The following is a 22,653-nucleotide window of genomic DNA, read 5'->3' on the forward strand; positions in this document are numbered from 1 at the left end:
CAGGAACCAGATAGTGCGCTGAGTCGCCAGGACGACTCCTTGAGACGTGGAATCCTTTATGAGCCAGTCGTCCAGGTATGGAAACACCTGCAGACCGTGGTTCCTGAGTGCTGCGGCCACCACAACAGGGATTGATGAGAGAGCTGGGCACCGTCAAACCACTTATGATGAACCATACGATACCTGGCATCCAATTTGCCCGGAACAGCGGGGATGGAATAGGAAGTCTCCAGGCAGTGGACAAAGATCTGATCCAGCATCTTATGAAGGGGAAGCTTGAGGGATTCAGTAGGAGGTTGAGGGAGATGCATCGTCTCGAGATACTCCTTCGATAATTTGGACCCTGTGTCCAGTTGGATATCCAGATCAGCTGCCATCTGACGGAGAAAAGAGAACGACAGCTGGTTAGCCAAAGCAGGGCATCGAGATGGGCTCGAGGACGTCGAGTCCTCCTGATCCAATGAGAACGGGGATCTAGGTGAGGAAAAAGATCCCATCGTGTCCTCGAGCTCCGGCATAGGAGGAGGTGAAGTAGCCGGTGGTGAATACTGAAGAAAAGGCTGCTTCTGATGAGGTGAGGCGTGCCTGGATGAATGCCTCGAAGAATGCCTCAATCGATAGTGCAAGCTATGCCTGGAAGCAGGCCTCGATAGATGAGGAGAGTGCGTCTTTGATGAGGCCCCCAGAGAGTGGATGGGGCTGGAAGCGGTGGATCGAAGAAGAGGAGGATGGCTGGAAGCACCTCGAGGCACTTGCAAAGGCTTGAGCCCTTGCATCGAGTGGATAGGTTCCAATGGAGGCACTCGCAAAGAATCTACTCCTTGCATCGAGTGAATCGGTTCCAATGGAGGCATGGGCAAAGACTCTGCTCCTTGCGATGCATGCATCGATGCCAGACCAGACACTCGCAGAGACTCTGCTCCCTGTAGAGAGTGTGCGTACTGCTGAGGCACCGGAGGTGGCTCAACCTTGCGGGAGACCTCTGCGTGCCCAGGCTAGATTTGAGAGAGAAGCTTCAGCCCCATCGTGGTAAAGAGCTGGATGAATTGCTTCTCAAACAAGGTCTGGAATGAAGCCAGCAAGGATGGATCCGCGTCTCCAACGGGACCACCTGCACGGGCTTCGTGCTCCCTCGAGGCAGTGTGAGAGTGCTTGGAATTAGAAGCCTTGGGCACTTTGAGCACTACCGGGGGAATGGGCTGCTGCGCAATCTGACCTGAGGAGACAGAGGAAGGCACTGCAGCCTGTGTCGAAAACTGAGCTGGGACAAACGAAGCAGGTTTGATGAGGCTCGGAGCAGAAGACGTGGAAGCCTGGGGAGCCTCGGGAGAGGTCGATGGTGAAGGGCCTTTCGATGATGACAGCTCCTTGAAGACTCCTTGCTGAACAGCGACTCCCACAAGATGCAACGACGCTTGAAAGCCCAGGCTGTAAGTGTTGAGCAAGGCCGGCACGATTTCGGGAGGTGTTGAGGCCCGAGACACCGAAGGCAGCATCGATGAGGGTCCTTCAGTGAAATCGCGCACAGGCACTTGGAACACTTTTTAAAACCGGTAGCAGGCTGGGACATAGGCCGGAAAAGCTCCGCCGCGAGATCGAAGCCGTGGGGCTGTGGCCACGTGGCCTGCCCGGTCGAACCGATGGAAGAAATTGTTTTGTTTTTTTTAGGGGAAAAACAATAAAACACGATGAAAATCAGTGATTATGAGAAAATAAACCCAACTTAGAAGGCACAAGTGAAGAAAACTTTGCGCAGAGAGTCGAAGATGGACTTCTCGGCTCCGCGGAAAAGTAAGAACTGAGGAGACGCGCCCTGTGCTGGGCGGGAAGGCACTCGTGCATGCGCGGTGCGGGCGACTCGAAACTTTGAGTTTCTTCAAGCAAGACTGCCTGTGAGGCGTCCGCATCGGGGCTCCGTTGGATCACGTCACCCATTAGTGAGAATACCTGCCTGCTTGTCCTGGGATAATGTGGACTATTCAAAAGCATGTATCCAAATAGGGGATAAATCTACCACAGGGTGCCCAGTGGCATAGTGAGGGTGAGAGGCACCCAGGTTGGTGGTGCCCCTCCCCCACTCTTGTCTTCACCCTCCGCTTCTTCCCTGAACCTCCCCTGCTGCGCATGCGCCCCTCTTACCTTACCTTCCCCCCACCGCAGGGGGCAAAAAGAACTCAATGTGCTCCTCGTGACCCCATTGGCTATCCTTCTGACGTCACTTCCTATGTACGGCACCCGGAAGTGACATCAGCGGGAGAGACGACACAATCATGAGGAGCATGTTGAAGTTGCTGCTCGCGGTGGTGAACAACTAAAAGTATGGGAGGAGGAGGGGGAAGAAGAGGTAGGGGCAGAGAGGAGGAAGGGTGCTGGCACCCCTACCAACATGGCGCCCATGGTGGACCACCCCCCTTACTACGCCACTGAGGGTGCTTCCATTTAAATACTCTAGTAATAAAGGGTGAGAGCTTATTCTATATGGACACTTGGGTGCCCAAGTATCCTTACTGAATACATGTGTACATTTGGGCACTTAATATTAGTATACATTTAGACAACAGTATTCTGTAAGATGCCTTCCTAAAGGGATCCGGAAGGTTCGCCCCCCACATTTCGCCCCCAGACACATTTCGCCCCCACACATTTCGCCCCCGCACATTTCGCCCCTGAGTGTCAGACTATTCCTCTCGCAGGCGATTTCTTTGCCGACACGACGGCGCTCTCGATGAGGGAGAGGACGGTGGGGGCGGCCCGCCCGGAACTTGCGTGCGGGTCCGCCCGCCTTAGAGCGCTGCGCCTTCTTGCCGATCGGCTTTCTGCCCTCGGCGTTTTTTAAACTTGTTGCCGGCTCTCCCCGCGTGGAGCTGGTGCAGGAGGGGGGGTGCGGCTTGCAAGGAGTCGGGGCATCGGCCGCGCTGGCTTTCAGGGCCGCCGACTCCCTCCTCCCTGGCCGCAGGTTGCTTTGCCGTTCGGGGTCGGCTAATCATTGGGGGGGGCGGCACCTCTGCCCAGGCCGCGGGCCGCGTGTGAGCCAGCGGCTCGCGGCACCGAACAACTATATGAGCGGGGCGGGTCGCCCCACACGTGCGGGCTGGTCCGCCTGCCCGGGAGCGTCGGATCGGATTCCTGCCCTTAGCCGGTAGTCTTCCCTCCTCTCATACCGCGGGCCGCGTTGGAGCCAGCAGCCCGCGGCGCAAAAACGCACCGTACCGGCGCTCCCCTCCTCCCGGCCGGGCCGCTTGGGGGCTCCTTCTCCCCCTCCGGCACCAATGGCCGACCGCACCAGACCGGCGCTTCCTTCCTCCCAGGCCGCGAGCCGCGTAGGAGCCAGCGGCCCGCGGCAAAAAACGCATTAGACCGGCGCTCCCTTCCTCCCAGGCCGCGAGCCGCGTTAGGGCCAGCAGCTCGCGGCGCAGAACGCGCGTGCCGGCGCTCCCCCTGTAGCGGCTGGCGGCGCCGACCGCAGCGGACCGGCGCTCCCTACTGCCGGGCCGCGGGCCGCGTTGGGGTTGTCTGCTCGCGTTGGCGTTCGGGGTCGGCTGGTCGTTGGGGGGGGGCCGCGCCTCTGCGCGGGCCGCGTTTGGGCTGGCGGCTCGCGGCGCCGAGCGACTCTCTTCGCGCTGGGGGGCGGCGCCGGCGTTCGGGGGCGCATCAGCATACTCCCTGACTCCTTAAAAAAAAAAACCGCTACAAATTCAAAGTGCACAGCTGGCGGCCCTGCAGCTCCGGACTTCCCCACACCTGCTCTCTCCCCCCCCCCCCCCCCGATCACTATTATTTTAAATGTTATGGCAGCCACGGCGCTGTATCCATCGGAGGAGACTTCTAACCTCGGCCTGCCCCGGAACTCTTCCTGCAACAGCAACTTCATGGCCGAGGTTAGAAGTCTCCTCCGATGGATACAGCGCCGTGGCTGCCATAACATTTAAAATAATAGTGATCGGGGGGGAGGGAGAGAGCAGGTGTGGGGAAGTCCGGAGCTGCAGGGCCGACATTAGAGGCAGTGAGAACAGCCAGCTGTGCACTTTGAATTTGTAGCCTGCCGTCGTGTCGGCAAAGAAATCGCCTGCGAGAGGAATAGTCTGACACTCAGGGGCGAAATGTGCGGGGGCGAAATGTGTGGGGGCGAAACATCCGGGGGGCGAAATGTGCGGGGGCGAAATGTGTGGGGGCGAAACATCCGGGGGGCGAAATGTGCGGGGGCGAAATGTGAGGGGCGAATTGCTGGGGGCGAAATGTGGGGGGCGAAACTTCCGTGAACCCTTCCTAAATGCTCCTCTTACAAATATAGGCTATTCCTAATGTGACCATACGTCCCGTTTTGAATGGGACCATCCTGTTTTTAGATTGATTGTCCTGTTGTTACCAAGCACAGCTTCGGGAAGCTGAAATGTCCTGTTTTCAGAAAAAGCTGTGCTTGGGGACAATGGGACAGGTGAGCAGAACCCAGGATTTCTCCCTGCTTCCCCAACGCCGACGCAGCAACAGATCAGGTGCGTGCAGTTTTAGTGATCAAAATGTGTCAGTTTTGAGAATTTATATCTGCTGTCTATATTTTGAACCATATTTAATGGGTTCCGGGGGGGGGGGGGGGGGGGCGAGGGAGGGTCCGGGGAGGGGAGGGCTTGTCCTGTTTTGAGGAAAAAAATAAATGGTCACGTTAGCTATGCCATTTGAGTGCCCATAGAATACAAAATCAGAACTGCAGTATAATGTACAAGGTGCAGGAATTTAATAAAAAATCATAAAAACATATATAACATACATAAAATAAATATAATAAAAAATTAAAAACTGATCCTAGTATTCATGTGGACTACACCAGATTTTTATTATATTTTATTATACATCCTGTCACGTGCCTTAGAATTCCGTACATAAGCCAGGGAGACCTAAAAAAACAGGAAACATCAGAAAGGAAAGAGAGGGGTGCGGGGAATCTCTGCAATACATCAATTCTGCTCAGGAGAAACAAAACAAAACAATTAGTGACAAAAGGCCAAACTTTGCATAACTTTAAATTGGCACAATGCCAAGAAAAGTATAATGTTGAAAAAGAGACACAGCTTGAGGGCAGATGGGCCTACCACCCCGGGACCCCTCTAACCCTCCAACCATATATAGAAGGGACCAGATGGGAGTCTCAGGGAGGCTGGTCAAGACAGGCATGCACTTACCAGGTACTGTCAGATGATCAGCAAATTGGACAGAATAGATGGGCGGTTGTGAAGATTCCAGAGTCTATTTACATGAAAGAAGATTAGCAGAAGTAAGTAACCTAATCTTTTGTTCTTGTACAATAAACTCTGGAATCTTCACCAGCGGAACATATCAAAGCAGTCCCAACACATCAGGGGGGGGGCCCGATGAGTCCGTCACCAGGACAGAAACTCCACAAGCAGTATCTTGCTTAGCTGCCCCATCAAGTGGGGAAAACATGAGGAAAGGTATGAAGCAAGACCCAAGTGGCCGCTCTGCAAATCTCCACAGGAGAAACAGCGGGCGACTCGGCCCAAGAGGAAGCCTCAGTCAGAACAAGCCTCTACCCCAAGGGGAGGTGGCACTCTCGCCAATACATAAGCAGCAGAAATGATTGCACTGCTCCATCTAGAGATGGTAGCCATGGAAACAGGCTGGCCCCAGCGAGCTGGACCTGCCAGAACAAACCAACAGTCCGAAAAGGCGGAAGCCATTCATGGCCTCCAGACATCTCAAAAGGAGGCGCCAGACATCAAGGGACTGCTACACCCAGTCCTTGGACTTGGAGCCCGAAGGAACAAAGGCAGGCAAAGATGGACATGGAACACAGAAACCACTTTCAGAAGAAAGGAAGAAATCATCCGCAAGAAAACCGCAGAATCTGAGATGTACAAAATAGCCTGAATCGCTGACACTCTATGCAAGGACAGGACAGCTACAAGAAACAGGGCCCTGATGGAAAGATTTTTCAGAGAGATCTGATCCAGGGGTTTGTAGGACAGACTAGCCAGCGAAAGCAGAACCAAAGTCAAATTCCACATGGACAAGGCATCCTTAAAGGAGGCCGCAGCCTCCCCACCCTCGCAAGAAATGGACGTCTGGAAGAGACGCCAGAGAACCCCTGAGAGCAGTGGGACCCAAACACGAAAGTCCCATAACTAGACACGGAGCAAAGACACTGCCAGACCCTCCTTGAGCCCAGTGTGTAGGAAGTTGAGGACATGAGCCACGGAGGAGCCGAGGGATCCACCCGAGCCCTCACACACCAAAATCTGGAAACACCTCCAGACCTTGGCATAGGTAGACATAGTAGAGTTCCACTCACTGAAGCAGTGTAGTGATGACCGCAGGAGAATAACCCCGAGCTGTCAAAGCCATGCGCTCAAGAGCCAAGCCATAAGACCAAAGCTGTCCGAAACTTGGAGCGCTATGGGGACCTGCAAAAGCAACCTCCAGAGACAGAGAAACCGCAGGCACCCGGTCCCTGCTCAACCACATTAGATCTGTGTACCACGTTCCCTGGGGCCAGCTTGGGGGCTACCAGGATCACCAGGCCTACTTGAGCAAGCACTCAGCACCGAACATGCCTATGATTGATTGGGTAACAGGAAAGCTGGACTCGGGAGAGTCTCTAGACATAGTGTACTTAGACTTCAGTAAAGCTTTCGACAGCGTCCCACACCGTAGACTATTAAACAAGATGAAATCAATGGGGTTAGGCGAGACACTAATTGCATGGGTCAAAGATTGGCTGAGTGGAAGACGTCAGAGGGTGGTGGTCAACGGCACCCTCTCTGAGACATCGGAGGTGACCAGCGGAGTGCCACAGGGCTCGGTCCTGGTTCCACTCCTTTTTAACATATTCATAAGAGACTTGACCCAAGGGCTTCAGGGTAAAGTAACTCTATTCGCTGATGACGCCAAACTATGTAATATAGTAAGTGAAAGCAATCTGCAGGATAGTATGACGCAGGATCTGCATACGTTGGAAAACTGGTCCTCGACATGGCAGCTGGGCTTCAACGCTAAGAAATGTAAGGTAGCAGAAATCCATGCAAACCTTACACCTTAAATGGAGAAACACTAGCTAGGACTTCAGAAGAAAGAGACTTGGGAATTATCATCAGTGCAGACATGAAGGCCGCCAAACAAGTAGAGAAGGCCTCATCCAAAGCAAGGCAACTTATGGGATGTATCAATAGAAGCTTCGTTAGCCGCAAATCTGAAGTCATAATGCCACTGTACAGAACCATGGTGAGACCTCATCTGGAATACTGTGTGCAATTCTGGAGGCCACATTACCGTAAGGACGTGCTTAGAGTTGAGTCGGTTCAGCGGATGGCCACTAGGATGATCTCGGGGCTCAAGGGTCTCTCGTACGAAGAAAGACTAAACAAATTGCAGCTCTACACTCTAGAGGAGCGCAGGGAGAGGGGGGACATGATTGAGACATTTAAATACATCACGGGACGTGTCGAGGTGGAAGAAGACATCTTCTTTCTCAGGGGACCCTCGGTCACAAGGGGACATCCATTCAAACTCAGAGGAGGGAAATTCGATAGTGACATAAGGAAGTATTTCTTCACAGAAAGGGTTGTAGATCACTGGAACAAGCTTCCAGAGCAGGTGATCAAGGCCACCAGCGTTATTGACTTTAAGAATAAATGGGATGCCCTAGTAGGATCCTTACGAGGGTCGAGTTAAGGAACTAGGTCATTAGTACTCAGACTTAATGGGGTGGGTCAGTAGAGTGGGCAGACTTGATGGGCTATAGCCCTTTTCTGCCGTCATCTTTCTATGTTTCTATGTTTCTATCAAGGGCCACGGAGAAAAACACCTACAGACATTCCACCCCCCCCCCCACCCCCCGGGGCCAAGGTTGTACCAGAGCATCCTTCCTCTCACTGCCAACATCTCTGCATCAGCTGAAGAATCTGGTCACCTTTTGGTTCCAGGAGGGCGCCAACAGAGTAATGTCAGGAAATTCTTTTTCACAGAGAGGGTGATTGATGCCTAGAATGCCCTCCCATGAAATCAGGTACAGAATTTAAAAAAAGCATGGGATAAACACAGAGGATCTGTAATTAGAAAATTAATGGTATTAAAAAAACCTTATATGGTTGTATGTGTATTTGATCTGTCAAGTGGTGCTTAGATGGCGACTCCAGCTGTGAAGAGCTAACTGCCTCTTTTACAAAGCCGCACGGCAACAGCCCTGAAGCCCTTTAAATCTCTATGGGCTTCGGGGCTGTTAGCGCAGAGCAGCCGCTAGTGCGGCTTTGTAAAAGAGGCTGGAAGGCCGATAATGGGCAGACTTGCACGGTCTATGTCCTGTATATGGTGATTCGGTTTAGAATGGGCTGCAGAGGGCTTTAATGAAAATTCCAGTAATTTTACAGTCTGTGTCCTACAAATGAAAATATGGTTTGGATAAACTGGAGTGGGCTTTGATGGCAACTCCAGTGGTTGGAAATTAAGGTCAGTACTGGGTGGACTTCTACGGTCTATGTCCCAGAAATGTCAGAGAAAGCCAATATAATCATGCATTAATAATGAGTGTGACTTTTGGGCAGACTGAATAGACCATTCAGGTATTTTATCTGCCATCATTTATAATATTACTATGGTGTTAAATATCCATACTTAGGGCTCCTTTTACTAAGGTGCGCTAGCATTTTTAGCGCACACAGGAAATTACCGCGTGCTACACCATGCACTACACTTCTAGAACTAATGCCAACTCAATGCTGGCGTTAAGGTCTAGCGCACGCGGTAATGTAGCACGTGCTATTCCACGCGTTAAAGCCCTAGCGCACCTTAGTAAAAGGAGTCCTAGTCACCACAGGCATTGTTTAAACTAATAGTCTTCATTAGTTTTTAAGATAGGGCTACTTTGGATTCTAATGAGCTGAAGGAGAGTCACCAAATATCTTCCCATTTGGGGACATGACACTGATGACCAGTGTGTGTCAGAGACATGCCTCCCTCACTACCCACCTTCAAACTTCAAGGCTGTGAACATTTTCAAATACATTTTTTTGTCTATTGAGAAATGTCTTGTCCTTCAACCATGCAGCTTTCCTCCCTTCCAATTTCCCCTTTCTGACCTGAGCTTGCGTAGAGAGGCAGAGTAGCAGACCCTTCCCCCCCCTAGAAAGACAACGGGGGCTGCCTCAGAGGTCTCCAGGAGCTGCCATTGACCCCCAGGCCTTGCATTAAAGAACCCTTGTTTAAACATTGGCAGCTGAATATTGACCCACCCAATTATTATTATGAGGGGCTGCTGAAAAGTTCTTGTTTCAATGATATGATATGAAAAGTGGCAAGAAAAGTGTAGAATGACTTGTAAGTTTCATAGCTCCACATCATTCTCTTCTTAGTTGGGCTGAGAACTTTTCAGCGGCCCCTTGTACACACACGTTATAATTATATTCTGCATTTATTCTTCTACACGTATTTGCATAATAATGTGCAACACATTTTAAAAAAAGATAAAGCTTGGAGAGGGTAAAGCAAGGTATTTCTGAACTGCTCAACCTGAGTTTGTTTGTATTTTTCACATTACAATGGGAGATTCAGACCTTAGCACATTAGAGTTGTGCAGAAAAACCTAAAGTTGGAAAAACTGTGCAAATTGAAGATTTTCCGATGAATTTGATTGAGCTTGATCAGAAAATATATATTTTTTAAAATTTAAAGCCAATCATGGGGTCCTTCAAAACCACTGATTACATAAACCTCCGTTTTTCTTAAAATATGTTTTTATTTTTGCTTAATGGAGAAAATTTCTACAATGCCGTGGAAACGGTTGCTGCACAGCAAACGCTATGATGCCTGTCATCAAATAATGATAAAAAGAAGAGAAAGATCCTTGAAGGACTTCGTGTTTGGAAAGATCGAAGGAACCAGGCGAAGAGGGTGGCCTGCAATCAGATGACTGGACACATTGAAAACAACCATGGGGATGATGCTGGAAGACCTTACTGGAATAGCACAAAACCGATTTCTTTTTAGATTTGTAATTCATCAGTCGCTAGGACTTGAGTACGAGTCAATGGCAGCTAAGAAGAAGATGCAAAAAATCTAGCATTATTATATTAAATGAATCTTCAATATTTACACATTATTGTGAAAATAATAGAAATGTAGCCTACTTCGCTAATAGCTAAGCATGTACACTTTGGTGTAGTCATCTACCAATGTATTCTTGAGTTAGTCAGGAAAAAGCCTGCAATGCTATTCAATTCTTGCAACAATGCCTCACGCTGAACTCAGTGCACTCAGTGTAGCGTGAGGCCTTGTTGCAATGAGCTGAACAGCATTGCAGGCTTTATTCTATCTCAAGAAGACATTGAGGGCCTGATTCTAAAAACAGCGCCTGATGTTAGGTGGCAGTAGGCACCCTAGTGCCGCCTAACTTAATTGCTTTTAATTCAAGAGGGCCTAGGATAGACACGTGGGATCTCTCAGAGAGAGAAAGAGATAATGGTGGATGGGCAGACTATATTAATTGACTGCACCGATTAAAAACCAATTACAACTTAATTTTAAAAAATTGAGCTGCCTAACATCACTGTAGGAATGATTAACACCAAAAGCAGCATTAGGGGGTCATAAGGCACCCCCTTAGGCTCAATTCTCGTGAAAGGTAGGTGCCAGAAATGTAGGCTTTAAGACCCTGGCCTACATTTTTGGCACCTACCTTTCACATAGCAGCAATTCTGCAAATGGTGCCATTGCATGATTGACATGTGATTGGCAGCCATTTTTTAGGCAGCCACCGATAATGGCGCTGTTTCCAGAATCCGTGCCTGAATGCTTGAGTGATTGGAGTGCCATTGGTAGATGACTAAATCAAAGTGTATGTGTTTAGCTATTAGAAAAATATGGTCCTGTTTATTTATCTGCGGTAGTGGTTTCTACCATGGTCCGAACTGCTAAATGTTCTGATGCTACTCCAACACTCATAGGAATTTTGTAAGTGTTGGAGTAGCGTTGGAGCATTTAGCACTCTGGGCCACAGTAGAAACCTCTACTGTGGCTTAGTAAAAATGGTGGAGGGGGTATGTTACAGTTCTGTTGATTTCCACTATGAAGTACAGATATAGAAGGTTCATTTAATAAAATACTGCTAGAATTTTTGCATAAAATGTATTTTTATCATTATTTGATGACAAGAGAATGTTTTCCTATTATTTTGTGGTTGTAACACTGTATTAGTGGGGCTCTAAGGAATCTGACTCCATTTGTTATAATAAGCATATTGAGAGACTCTTGTTATTTCTGTACAGATCTATTGTTCTTTTTCAATAAAACAGACTTGACATAAAATGTATTTTTATCAATGTATCATTTGCTGAGTGTGAAAACATAAAAGTTATAGCTATAATACCAAAAAATTCACTCCATTAAGCAAAAATAATATCAAATTTTAAGAAAAATGGAAATTTATATAATCAGTGACTTTGAGAGACCACAGGATAGCCTTTAAAATTTTTTTACATTATTTTCTGATCAAGTATAATCAAATTCATGGGAAAAACTTCAATTTGCACAGTTTTTCCAGCTTTACCCACTCTTTTATCAAGTTGCGCTAGAGGCTTTTAGTGCGGGCTGGCAAGGTAAGTGGTCCAATGCTCATGAGTGTTGGATCATTTACCACACCATCCCGCGCTAAAAATCTCTAGCGCAGTTTGAAAAAAGCCAGCCTTATTTTTTTCTGAACAACCCTATTAGCACATATTGATCAGAAGGGTGAAGGAGGAGAGACAGGGCAGCAGAGACTGAGATGGAGGAAGGAATCCAGTAACACATCAGAAATGGTAAGAGAGAGAAGGAATGGGTCCAAGCATACAGCAAAGAGAGGGTCATAGACAAGTTTCTCATTTATGCTGGCCTGTGCATGCATGAAAAACATTTTGTGCACAGGTTTTTAGCCTCAACTCAATGTATGTGGAATAGCATATATTCACAATAAAGAAAGCCAGCATAAAATGTGTGCACTTAATTTCTAGACGTATGCGCTTCCTTTCTGACCTGTGTACATGTGCATGCATGCACAGCTTAGAGGAACATAGGTCATAAATCAGGTATATTGCAAATGTGGAATCCAGGGATAAAGTATAGAAATCTAAGTGCTTGACAAGAAATAATTACTTCTGGTTCTCAAGAGGTTTCACTGGTACTTTGCTTACATATTTCCCAACTACAAACCTGTAACCATCTGAGAACTGTGGTGTAGATTATGGTGGTGAACAACAAGGACAAATCTATCTATAAAAGGGGCTACTCTAATGCAATAAAAGTTGTGAGATAGCTTTCAAAAAACAAATAAGCATTCCATGCACCAGACCAAGTGTTATTTCACCAGCAAATGTAAATAGGCAAGCGGCAGAAGGATATGTAATAAAGGGGAGAGTATGGTGCAGAGGTTAAAGCTAAAGTCTCAGCACCCTGAGGTTGTGGGTTCAAACCCATGCTGCTCCTTGAGACCCTGGGCAAATCCCTCCATTGTCCAATGTACATTAGCTAATGAGCCTACCAGGGCAGAGAGGGAAAAATGCTTGAGTACCTGAATAAATTCATGTAAACCAGTGGTCTCAAACTCAAACCCTTTGTAGGGCCACATTTTGGATTTGTAGGTACCTGGAGGGCCTCATAAAAAATAGTTAATGTCTTATTAAAGAAATGACAATTTTGCAAGAGGTAAAACACTATAGTTTATAAATCTTTCTTGTCGGCTAAGTCTTAATAATAATAGTCTCATTTATAGCTAATGAGACATATGATCAAGAAACTTTTATTTTACTTTTGTGATTATGATAAACATACCGAGAGCCTCAAACTAGTACCTGGCGGGCCGTATGTAGCCCCTGGGCCACGAGTTTGAGACCACTGGGACAACAGTGTAGAAAATTAAATAAATAAAGTTCAGCTTTCATCACATCAGTGTCCTCCCACTTACAAGTCAAATCATACGATTTTCTAAAGATTTATCATAAGTATATAGGGCAGTATTTCATCTCTTTTTTGCCTTTTATCCCACCTACACTGCACATTTTCTGTCAGCAAAAAAATAATATTTAAAATATTCTATTTATCCTGTCACAAAGCCAGATGAAATATTTTCATTTTTTTCTGTCCACAACTTTAAAAGTGAAAAAACTGGAACATATCTAAATCATCCACCAAAGTGTACTGTAGAGCAATTCCTATCTAAACTAATACATTTAGAAATGTTGGTATGTCTCCAAATGGGGAGTAGTTCAGAGCCCTTTTGGTGTGCGTAGGCAAAAAGAACAGTCTTGTTTTCCTCGGATCCCTTCTCCCTGTAAAATAAATTTCATTGCTTGTTGTGCTCCCTCATTGGACCCTTCTAGAACTTTTCCTGAATCCCTGTAAGGCAATCACTCTGGACTGAACTATGTAGAACAATGGTTCAACAATTATTTAATGCATATTCTTTGTAGGTATTCTGAAAACCTAACAGACTGAATGTGCTCTGAAATGGGGTGGAGTGGGATATAAAAAAAGACAAAAATCTAGCTTGGGGTGATTAAAAGAAGAAGAAAACACTAAATACTAGAGCTAAGATTCTTAAACTGATGTTATGGTAAAAGGGGGCAATGGACAAAATTAAAAGCCTTTACCTGGAACATCTCTGGGTGCATGTGCCCAATCAGTTGAAGAGCGCCTGCTGCCTGGATCCTTGGAGGAGTGTTGGAGGGCCCAGGTCCTAGCATCAGTCTTTCCGGGACAGACAAGGGCTGCATTAGCACAGCAGGGGCAGGGATTAGCATTTCTGATGAAGACATACTGCGGGCACAGGGTAGCACTGAGAGATATATTCGACCACGAGCTGCAGCCTGGAGCAACAAGGAGAAAGTGCCTTTGGCTGCCCCTTGCATCCTTAAAAAAATATGAAGAGCTGATGACACAGCGACCCTTAATCCTGCTCTCCAGCGCCTGACACCTTTGCTTCACTCAAACTCTGCAGCTTTCTCTGTCCTTTTCCACCAGAGCAACAATATATATTTGTTTGGTTTTGCTCTCTCTCTTTGCTGTTTGGGGTGGCTTTTGTACACCTTTTCCAATAACTCTGCGGCCGTTAAACCAGTGTCTTGTGATCTTTAACCTTCAGTGGGATCTAGCTACCAGTTTAGGTCTCCAAGTTCCCTTTCACCCAGTTTCTTATCACAATCGCAACCTGATGTTTTATAGGTTGGGTTTAAAAAAAAAAAAAATCTTAAAACCTCTGATGACAAAAACTTGCTCCTCTGTTCTCTTTGATTCTTTCCCCCTTTTAAGTCTGCTTTCAAAAAGGAAAACAAAATATCCAACTATTGAAAACTCCCAGTCCCAACCCTCTGTGCTGAGAACCAAGCACCTGTCCGCTATGAAAACAGAATTTCAAAATCCGGTTGATATAACTCCTGAAGCTTTCACTTCCCCCCCCCCCCCCCCCCACACACACAATTTGCTTCTCACTTAGGAGTAAGTTCTTGTGTTTATCTGTTGTAAAACTTAACCAAAGTGCTGGAAAATACAATTATACTGTATTACTGAATATTAACAAACTGAAATCTTTTCCCAGTCTACGCCCGCTTTTCTTTGCAATCAAAAATAATTGCTTTTAAACACTGTAATTTTAAAATACTTCTCTTTTATCTACAAAGACCTTCCCTCCATTAAAGTAGAAGAGAATACAGGCTCTTGGAAAGGGTACAGCTACCTGATATCTGTTCTCTGTGGTCTCCGGCTCTGGTGAAGGTGTTTTATACATCATGAATGTCAGATTGCACACAGTCTAATGAGTAAATATTTTCCAGAACGTGCAACTGTTGATTACTGACACAAGTGACTAGTGACCCCTAAAATCACCCACCTTTGGGCTGTTATGCCCAGAAAAACAGATTTCTCTGTTTGAACAGAGATTCAAAGGGGGAACTGGAAGTCATATGTGTCTCCAGGCACCAGTCTGTCTTGTAACTTTATTCAGCAGATTTTCTGGATAGATTGTTCACTCTGGGAAAACTTCTATCCTAGGAAAATGATGAGATGTTTCTTGCTGCCTCTTTATTCACCTATTTCCTTTTATCTCCTTTATGTGCCTCCAGTTTTTTGATTGGAGGAGTAGCCTAGTGGTTAGTACAGTGGCCTGGGGTGCTGGCTTAAATTCCCACTACAACTCCTTGTGACTATAGGCAAATCATTGCCCCAGGTACAAAATATGTGCCTGTAAATAAAACTGGTCAACAAGCATTTTGCTATTGGAGTTCTGGCACCTGTACCTTAACAAGGGCCACATGCTGACTCTAAATCTGAAAACAGTTTTCATCTATCAGATCCTGTTTTTAAGTTATGCATCAGTTTGTGTTTATATCATTTTTGTCAATAACGCTACCGTGAAGTGTCGATATTTTATTGTTTCTATAAGAATATTGCATTTTTGGCCAGCTCATCGATCACATATGCCAGTAATTTGAAAGTTTATACTAAAAGGCGATTGTGCTGCTTTTTCTACCTGTGAATTTTTATATTTTGTTTGTTTTTGGCTAAGATTTTATAATTATTATGAACAGACGAGGTTGTGTTAACCATCCTAATAATTTCTGTTATGTCTGCAGACAATTTACTGACAAGATCAGCGAAAGCATCTGTCCAGCAGACTTCAAAGTGCATAAAAGCATTATTTTGGCTGTACAGTTAGTGACCAAGATAAAGCATGGGCACCTCATGTGTACTGCACTGTCTGCTATTCCGGATTAACACAGTGGCTGAATGGGAAATGGAAGAAGATGCCTTTTGCTGTACCTATGGTGTGGCGTGAACCAACAAATCTTTGACCTAAGGGCTGCCTTGTGAGTGGACTGCGGGCACAATGGACCGCTGGTCTGACCCATCAGCGGCAAGTCTTATGTTCTTATGTTATGTTGCATGAGAAAAATTGCTGGATTCACAAAGAGGAATAAATCAAAAATTGTGCATCCTGATTGCCCGTCAGCAATTAAACCCACTCCTCATGACTCGGAGAATCCAGTTCCAATTCCTCCTTCCACATCTGCAGCACAATGTGCCGAAAGTTCAGATGAAGAATGTGCCTCTGCTGCTGTGGAGGAATTGTATGAACATGAAATGGATGAAAAATAACCTCACCTGTCTAAAAAATCTGTAACGTGTATCTCAGAAACCTGACATGCTAGCTGTATTTCAGTTACAGATCTGAAATCAGCATCATTAAATTAATGAAGAAGGAATTGGACAATTTTCTGAAGGAAAAGGGCATAGAAGGGTATAGATAGAGGGCTACTATACAGATCCTGGACCTGATGGGTCACCACATAAGCGGACTGCTGGGCATGATGAACCTCTGGTCTGACCTAGCAGAGGCACGGCTTATGTTCATATGTAACACTTCTTAAGTTCTCAGTAGCCAAAAAACCCTTTTTTTGTTGATCAGTGTATGTAAACCACTTTGGCCCAGATTCTACAAACAGCGCCGTTGTTGACAGTTGCCTTAAAAGAAGCTACTGATTGCATATTATTCACATGATGGTACCATTATAGAATTGTGCCTTTGGGAAAGATAGGAGCCAAAAAAGGTAGATCTACATTTCCAATGCCTACTTTAGACATGAATCATGCCTATGGAGGCGCTTTAAGGCACCTCATGCCACTTCCAGCGTTAACCACGCCTACAGTGGCGTTAGGCATTGTAAAATGCCTCCATAGGCGTGATTCTGGTGCCATTTTTTAGGCACCTCAAAATTTGGTTTAAAAGTGCTTTTAAATGTCGCTTTGCACTCAACTTAGACGCTGGTAGGGCACCTTCCGGCACCTAAGTTAAGGCACCATTTAGAGAACATGGGCCTTTGATTGTAACTACAGAAAGACAGTATAAGAACATAAGAATGACTGGGATAGCCATGCAGATGATTACTAAAAACTGGAAAAATTGGGACAGACTTAATTTTTCCTTTTAGTGGGAATCTTTATGTTTATGTTATAAATATGAAAAAATGAACTCAGAAATATTTTGTCAAAATAAGCTATTTAAATTGATATGGGGTCCATTGACGAATTTTGTTAATTCTGATTAGTTTAATTATGCCTTTATTTTCTATTTGATTTGCACATCCAGGGAGAAGGGGAGGGGGGAGGGGGGTAATATATTTTGTAGTATTCATTGATCAAATGTAAGTGCTGTTTTCAGATTTTATAAGTATATATAATTTAATGCACTTTGTTTCTGTTCTTGGATTAGAATGGGAGGGTGGTGGGGAGGAAATATTTTGTAATATTCTTTGCTTGATTGTAAGTGCTGTTTATGAAGTTAATTTCATTGCACTGTTCTTGAATTGAAAATGAATAAAGATTTATTTAAAAAAAAGAACATTTCAATTGCTATACTGGGATAGACTAAAAGGTCCATCAAGCCCAGCATCCTGTTTCCAACAGTGGCCAGCACAGATACCAAGTACGTAGCTGGATCCCAAGTAGTAAAACAGATGTTATGCTGCTTATTCTAGGAATAAGCAGTGGATTTCCCCAAGCCATCTCAATAATGGCCTCTCAAGCTCCATCGCCTTTTCTCCATTTTCATATGTCCTACCTCCCTCTTTCTAAGGTAGGATATAAAACCAGCAATTAACATGTCCACACTCAGTGGCGTAGCAGGGGTGAGAGGCGCAAAGGGCTGTAGCATCCCTTCCCTGCCCTCATCTCCACCACCCCCTCTCCTTCCCCAATCCTACATGCCCCCTTCCCTTCCCCCATACCTCTAGTTGAAGTTGTTTCTTGCAGCAGTCAACAATGTGCTCCTCATGACCCCATCGGCTCTCCATCTGATGACACTTACTATGCATGGTATCCGGAAGTGACATCAGCGGGAGAGCTGACGAGGTCGCGAAGAGCATGTTGTTGACCACTGTGAACAACTTCAGCTAGAGGTATGGGGAAGGGAAGGGGGTGTGTGCGTGGAGGGGAGGAATAGGAAGAGGTGGGGGGGAGCAGAGAGGAGGAGGGGTGTCAGCGCCCCCACCAACATGGTGCCCGGGGCGGACTGCCCCCTCATACACCCCTTACTACGCCACTGTCCACACTCTGTTCTTGGCCTGAAAACTTTCAGAGGGATAGCTATCTTAATCTATAACAGCAAATATGACAAAGAGGCTATTGACATAGTTTATATTGGTGCCACTGGCATCTTTGTCACGCTTCTGGTTTTGTTCTGTATCCTTCTGAGTTTTTTCTTAGCTTTCTTCTTTTTCTGCCCTATGCACTTCCATTCCATATCACTTCTTATTTTCCATTCACATGATCTTGTTCCCTCTGCTTTCTTTTTTTCATATGCTCTTTCCTTATTCTTTTTTTTTTGCCTCATTTCCTTTATAGAAATTAGCCCTATGAAATTGGGTTTTTAGCTCACATTGTGCCAGTAGTAGATCAAAGCAAGTTACATTCAAGTACAGTAGCTATTTCCTTGAAGGGTTTGCAACCCAAGGTCCTAATATTTAAACAGGGCCTGATTCTATAAACAGCACCTAACTCAGTAGGCATCTAGGAAAATAGCACTTAACGCATGTCATTCAAAGTTAGGCGTTGTCAAGTTAGGCACCAGTAGGTGTCTACAACTTAGATGTTGATATATTAGGCCAAGGTTTTCTTGGCCTAAAATACTGGCGCCTACGGTAGGCATCTACTGGCATCTAACTTAATCCATGCACAAACTCCATCCCTAACCATGCCTGCTTTTCAGATAGGCGCCAGTAGGCACCTTGGTATAGATGCCTATATCAAAGCTATAGTCTCGTACCGAGTTAGTCACCTATCAACTAATTATTTATTTAAATTCTTTTAAAATTGTTTTTAATGTTTGGCGCCTATCTTGGTAGGCATCGTTAACAGAATCAGGGTCAAAAGGCTAACCTAAATTTAGGCCCCTAAGTAGATGTATATATGGAGGAGAGTGTGGCATAGTGGTTAAAGCTTCCTTTTGACCCTGGGCAAGTCACTTAATCTTCCACTGTCTCAGGTATATTAGACAGACTGTGAACCCACCAGGTCAGAGTGAAAATGCTTGTGTACCTGATTTTTAACCTGTTCTGAGCTCCTTTGGGAGGACAGACTGAAAAATCAAAATACATTTTCAGCTGAAAATTCCTAGTATTTAAAAAGCTTAAAGGTTATGGAGCTGATAATCAAAACATATAAACATCCAAAAAGGCATCCTAAATCAGCACTATGACATCCTAATCGCCAGGACATTCAAGTGCTGTTAATCAAAACCGCCTTTATGGATATCTAGTGAGGTGTCCCAACCTCTGTACATCCAGAGCTCGAGATAGGCATAGTAACATAGTAACATTGTAGATGGCAGCAGATAAAGACCCGAATGGTCCATCCAGTCTGCCCAACCTGATTCAATTTAAATTTTTTAAAAATTTTTTTTCTTCTTAGCTATTTCTTGGCAAGAATCCAAAGCTCTACCCGGTACTGTGCTTGGGTTCCAACTGCCGAAATCTCCGTTAAAACCTACTCCAGCCCGTCTACACTCTCCAGCCATTGAAGTCCTCCCCAGCCCTTCCTCCACCAAACGGCCCTATGCAGACACAGACCGTGCAAGTCTGCCCACTTTGAGTGTGCATAAGCATCTTGTTTGCTTTCGTGGCTGCTGCCACACATTTGGCAGAAGGTTTCAGTGTATTGTCCACAATGATATCCAGATCTTTTTCTTGAGCGCTGACCCCCAAGTTGGACCCTAGCATCTGGTAACTATGATTTGGATTATTCTTCCCAATGTGCATCACTATGCATTTGTCCATATTAAATTTCATCTGCCCTTTGAACACCCAGTCTTCCAATTTCCTTAGGTCTTTCTACAGTTTTTCACAGTTCGCATGCATTTTAACAACTGTGAACAGTTTGTCATCTGCAAAGTTAATCACCTTACTCGTAGTTCCAGTTTCCAGATCATTTATAAATAATTTAAATAGCACCAGTCCCAATACAGATACCTGTGGCACACCACTGTTTACCTTCCTCCATTGAGAAAATTGGCCATTTAACCCTACTCTCTGTTTTCTGTTCGATAACCAATTCTTAATCCACAATTGAACATTGCCTCATATCCCATTACTATTTAATTTTCTCAGGAGCCTTTCATGAGGAACTTTATCAAAAGTTTTCTGGAAATCTAGATACATTACATCACTATGCAGACTGAAGAACAGATACATTTACAGGGTCAGAGTATGCTGCATCCTGTGGACTAGATGCCAATCTCATATCTTAATAACAAAGCATGTCATGTAAGTTTGTGTTTCTACTATAAGCAATCACAACTTGCAATTCTATAAAATCTGGAATCACTTGTGGCATATTCAAATGTATTTTAATGTTCAAGGAATCCCAAGAGATCCAGGCAGTCCAGTGTTGTGCCTAGTACAGACAGCTTTATGTAAAGTTCTCCTTGCTTGGCCAATTTTCTATCTAGACCAGGGCTGCCCACACTTTTTGGGCTTGCGGGCTACTTTTAAAATGACTAAGTCAAAATGATCTATCAACAATAAAATTTAAAAAAACACAAAGCACACTGTAAGCAGAGAAAATGTTAATTATCATTTATATTCCGCAGGTTTTCAAAGAGGTCAAGGCAGCTGACTTTATGCAATGTCACCTCAGTAACAACTATACAAAAAATAGAAAAATATACCCCCTCCCTTTTTACTAAACCGCGATAGCATTTTTTAGCGCAGGGAGATGCACTGAATGCCTTGCGCTGCTCTCGCTGCTCATAGGCTCCCTGCGCTAAGAGCTACTATTGTGGTTTAGTAAAAGGGGGCCATAGTGCAAAATCTAGACAGCAGATACAAATTCTCAAAATGGACAAATTTTGATCACTAAATTGAAAATGAAATATTTCTTCCTACCTTTGTTGTCTGGTGATTTCATGAGTCTCTGGTTGCTCTTTCTTCTTCTGACTGTGCATCCAATATTTCTTCCCTTCTTTCAGCCTCCTGTATGCTTCCTCTCCTCCAGACATCATTACTTCTCCCAACTTTTTCTTCCTCTCTCCCTGCCCTCATCCCCTTTCTTTCTTTCTCTCCATCTTTCTTTATCTCTCCATGCCCCCTTTCTTTCTGTCTGTCTCCCTATCTGTCTTTCTGTCTCCCTGCCCTCCCCTAAGCCACCACCGCCATCGGGGAACAGGCTGACGCCGTAAAAGGACACTGAAGCGCTGGGCCAACCAACCTTCCCCACCCGACGTCAATTCTAACGTTGGAGAGGAAGTTCTGGGCCAGCGATTGGCGATTCAGCGTCCTCTTTACAGGGTCGGGAAGCAGGTAGAATGGAAGGCAACGCGAGTCTATCATAGAGCCCAGGATGGGCTCCGCGATCGACTCACATTGCCTTCGCGATCTACTGGTCGATCGTGATTGACCTTTTGGGCACCCCTGATCTAAACCTTTGAAATCATTACATCAGGGATTGTTGTCTTCTAATCCCTTCAGTTATCCTGCTTGCATCTACTTGGAATGGTGTGTAAGATATGTTGGTCCCAGTTTTTTGAATTATTTGAATCTAAGGGAATAAAATACAGATAATTTGTCTTTTTTAATCAAAATCTCTCTTTTGTTACACAAAGTTATGATACCGATGAATAAGAGGGAATGTTTTGTGGCTATTTTCTAATTGTTTATGCACTAATGTTGCTTTTTTTATGCTTTTGACTGTAAAGTGCTTTGAAAATTCCTCCAAAAATATTTTCCACTATGATAAAATTAGCTTCAGTATCATCCATTCCAGAAGCTCTCCAAATTACAGCAAAAGACTTAGGGCTCTTTTTACTAAGGTGCACTAGCATTTTTAGCGCATGCAGGATTTAGAACTAACGCCAGCTCAGTGCTGGCATTAAGGTCTAGCGCATGCGGCAATTCAGCGCGCGCTATTCCGCACATTAAAACCTTAACGCACTTTAGTAAAAGGAGCCCATAGTAATTTACTTTCAAACAAAAGTGAATATGATTAGAAGCTCCTTTATTTTGAGTGATTTCAATAATACAATAACTGACAGAGACTTACATTCTTCAGAAGCAATAGCTGGTGATAGGTTCTGGAATGATTTTATCTTAATCTCCTCTAACTGGGCAGTGAAAACTTTGACTAGACTATCAAAAAATTATTTTTGTATGCTCGACACTTGCCTTGCTTTTTTATTGAAAGAAATATAATATTTTGACAGGATAACAAAATTTATTAATAATGTCTTAACTTTAGGGTATTATCCTGGAGCTTTTCTTACATCAATATTAAAATCCTTAAAAGTAGATGTGACCATAGTTGAGAATTATAAACCGGTTGCAGGAATCCCATGGTTGGTCAAATTACTTGCAATTGTCAAACTATCTAGAGATGTTTGATTGTTTACATATCAAGGTTTTAGATTATATCTTAGTACTGAATCACTGCTCATAACACTTACATCAGAAATTAGGAACTGTTTGAGTCATGGTAAACAATCTTCTGTGCGACATCACAGTGGCCTTTGGGGGGCTAGATCCTAGAATCCATCCTATCCCTAATAAACGAGTCCCTTACAACAGGTGTAGTTCCATATAGCTGGAAATCTGCTATAGTAAAACCACTCCTGAAAAAACCAACTATGGACCCAGA

The 22,653-nt window shown here is 44.9% G+C and overlaps 1 protein-coding gene across 1 annotated transcript in view; it reads right to left on the reverse strand.

The window, feature by feature from the left end:
• Positions 1-14,418, reverse strand: part of AGXT (alanine--glyoxylate and serine--pyruvate aminotransferase) — a 90,508-nt gene extending 76,090 nt beyond the window's left edge. Inside the window, exon 1 of the mRNA XM_033959613.1 lies at positions 13,629-14,418. Coding sequence (XP_033815504.1) covers positions 13,629-13,886 — 258 coding nt within the window. The 5' untranslated portion in view covers positions 13,887-14,418. The remainder of the gene's footprint in view (positions 1-13,628) is intronic.
• Between the last annotated feature and the right edge of the window lie 8,235 nt (positions 14,419-22,653).

Source organism: Geotrypetes seraphini, chromosome 9 (assembly GCF_902459505.1).
Source record: "Geotrypetes seraphini chromosome 9, aGeoSer1.1, whole genome shotgun sequence".
Lineage (NCBI taxonomy): Eukaryota > Metazoa > Chordata > Amphibia > Gymnophiona > Dermophiidae > Geotrypetes > Geotrypetes seraphini.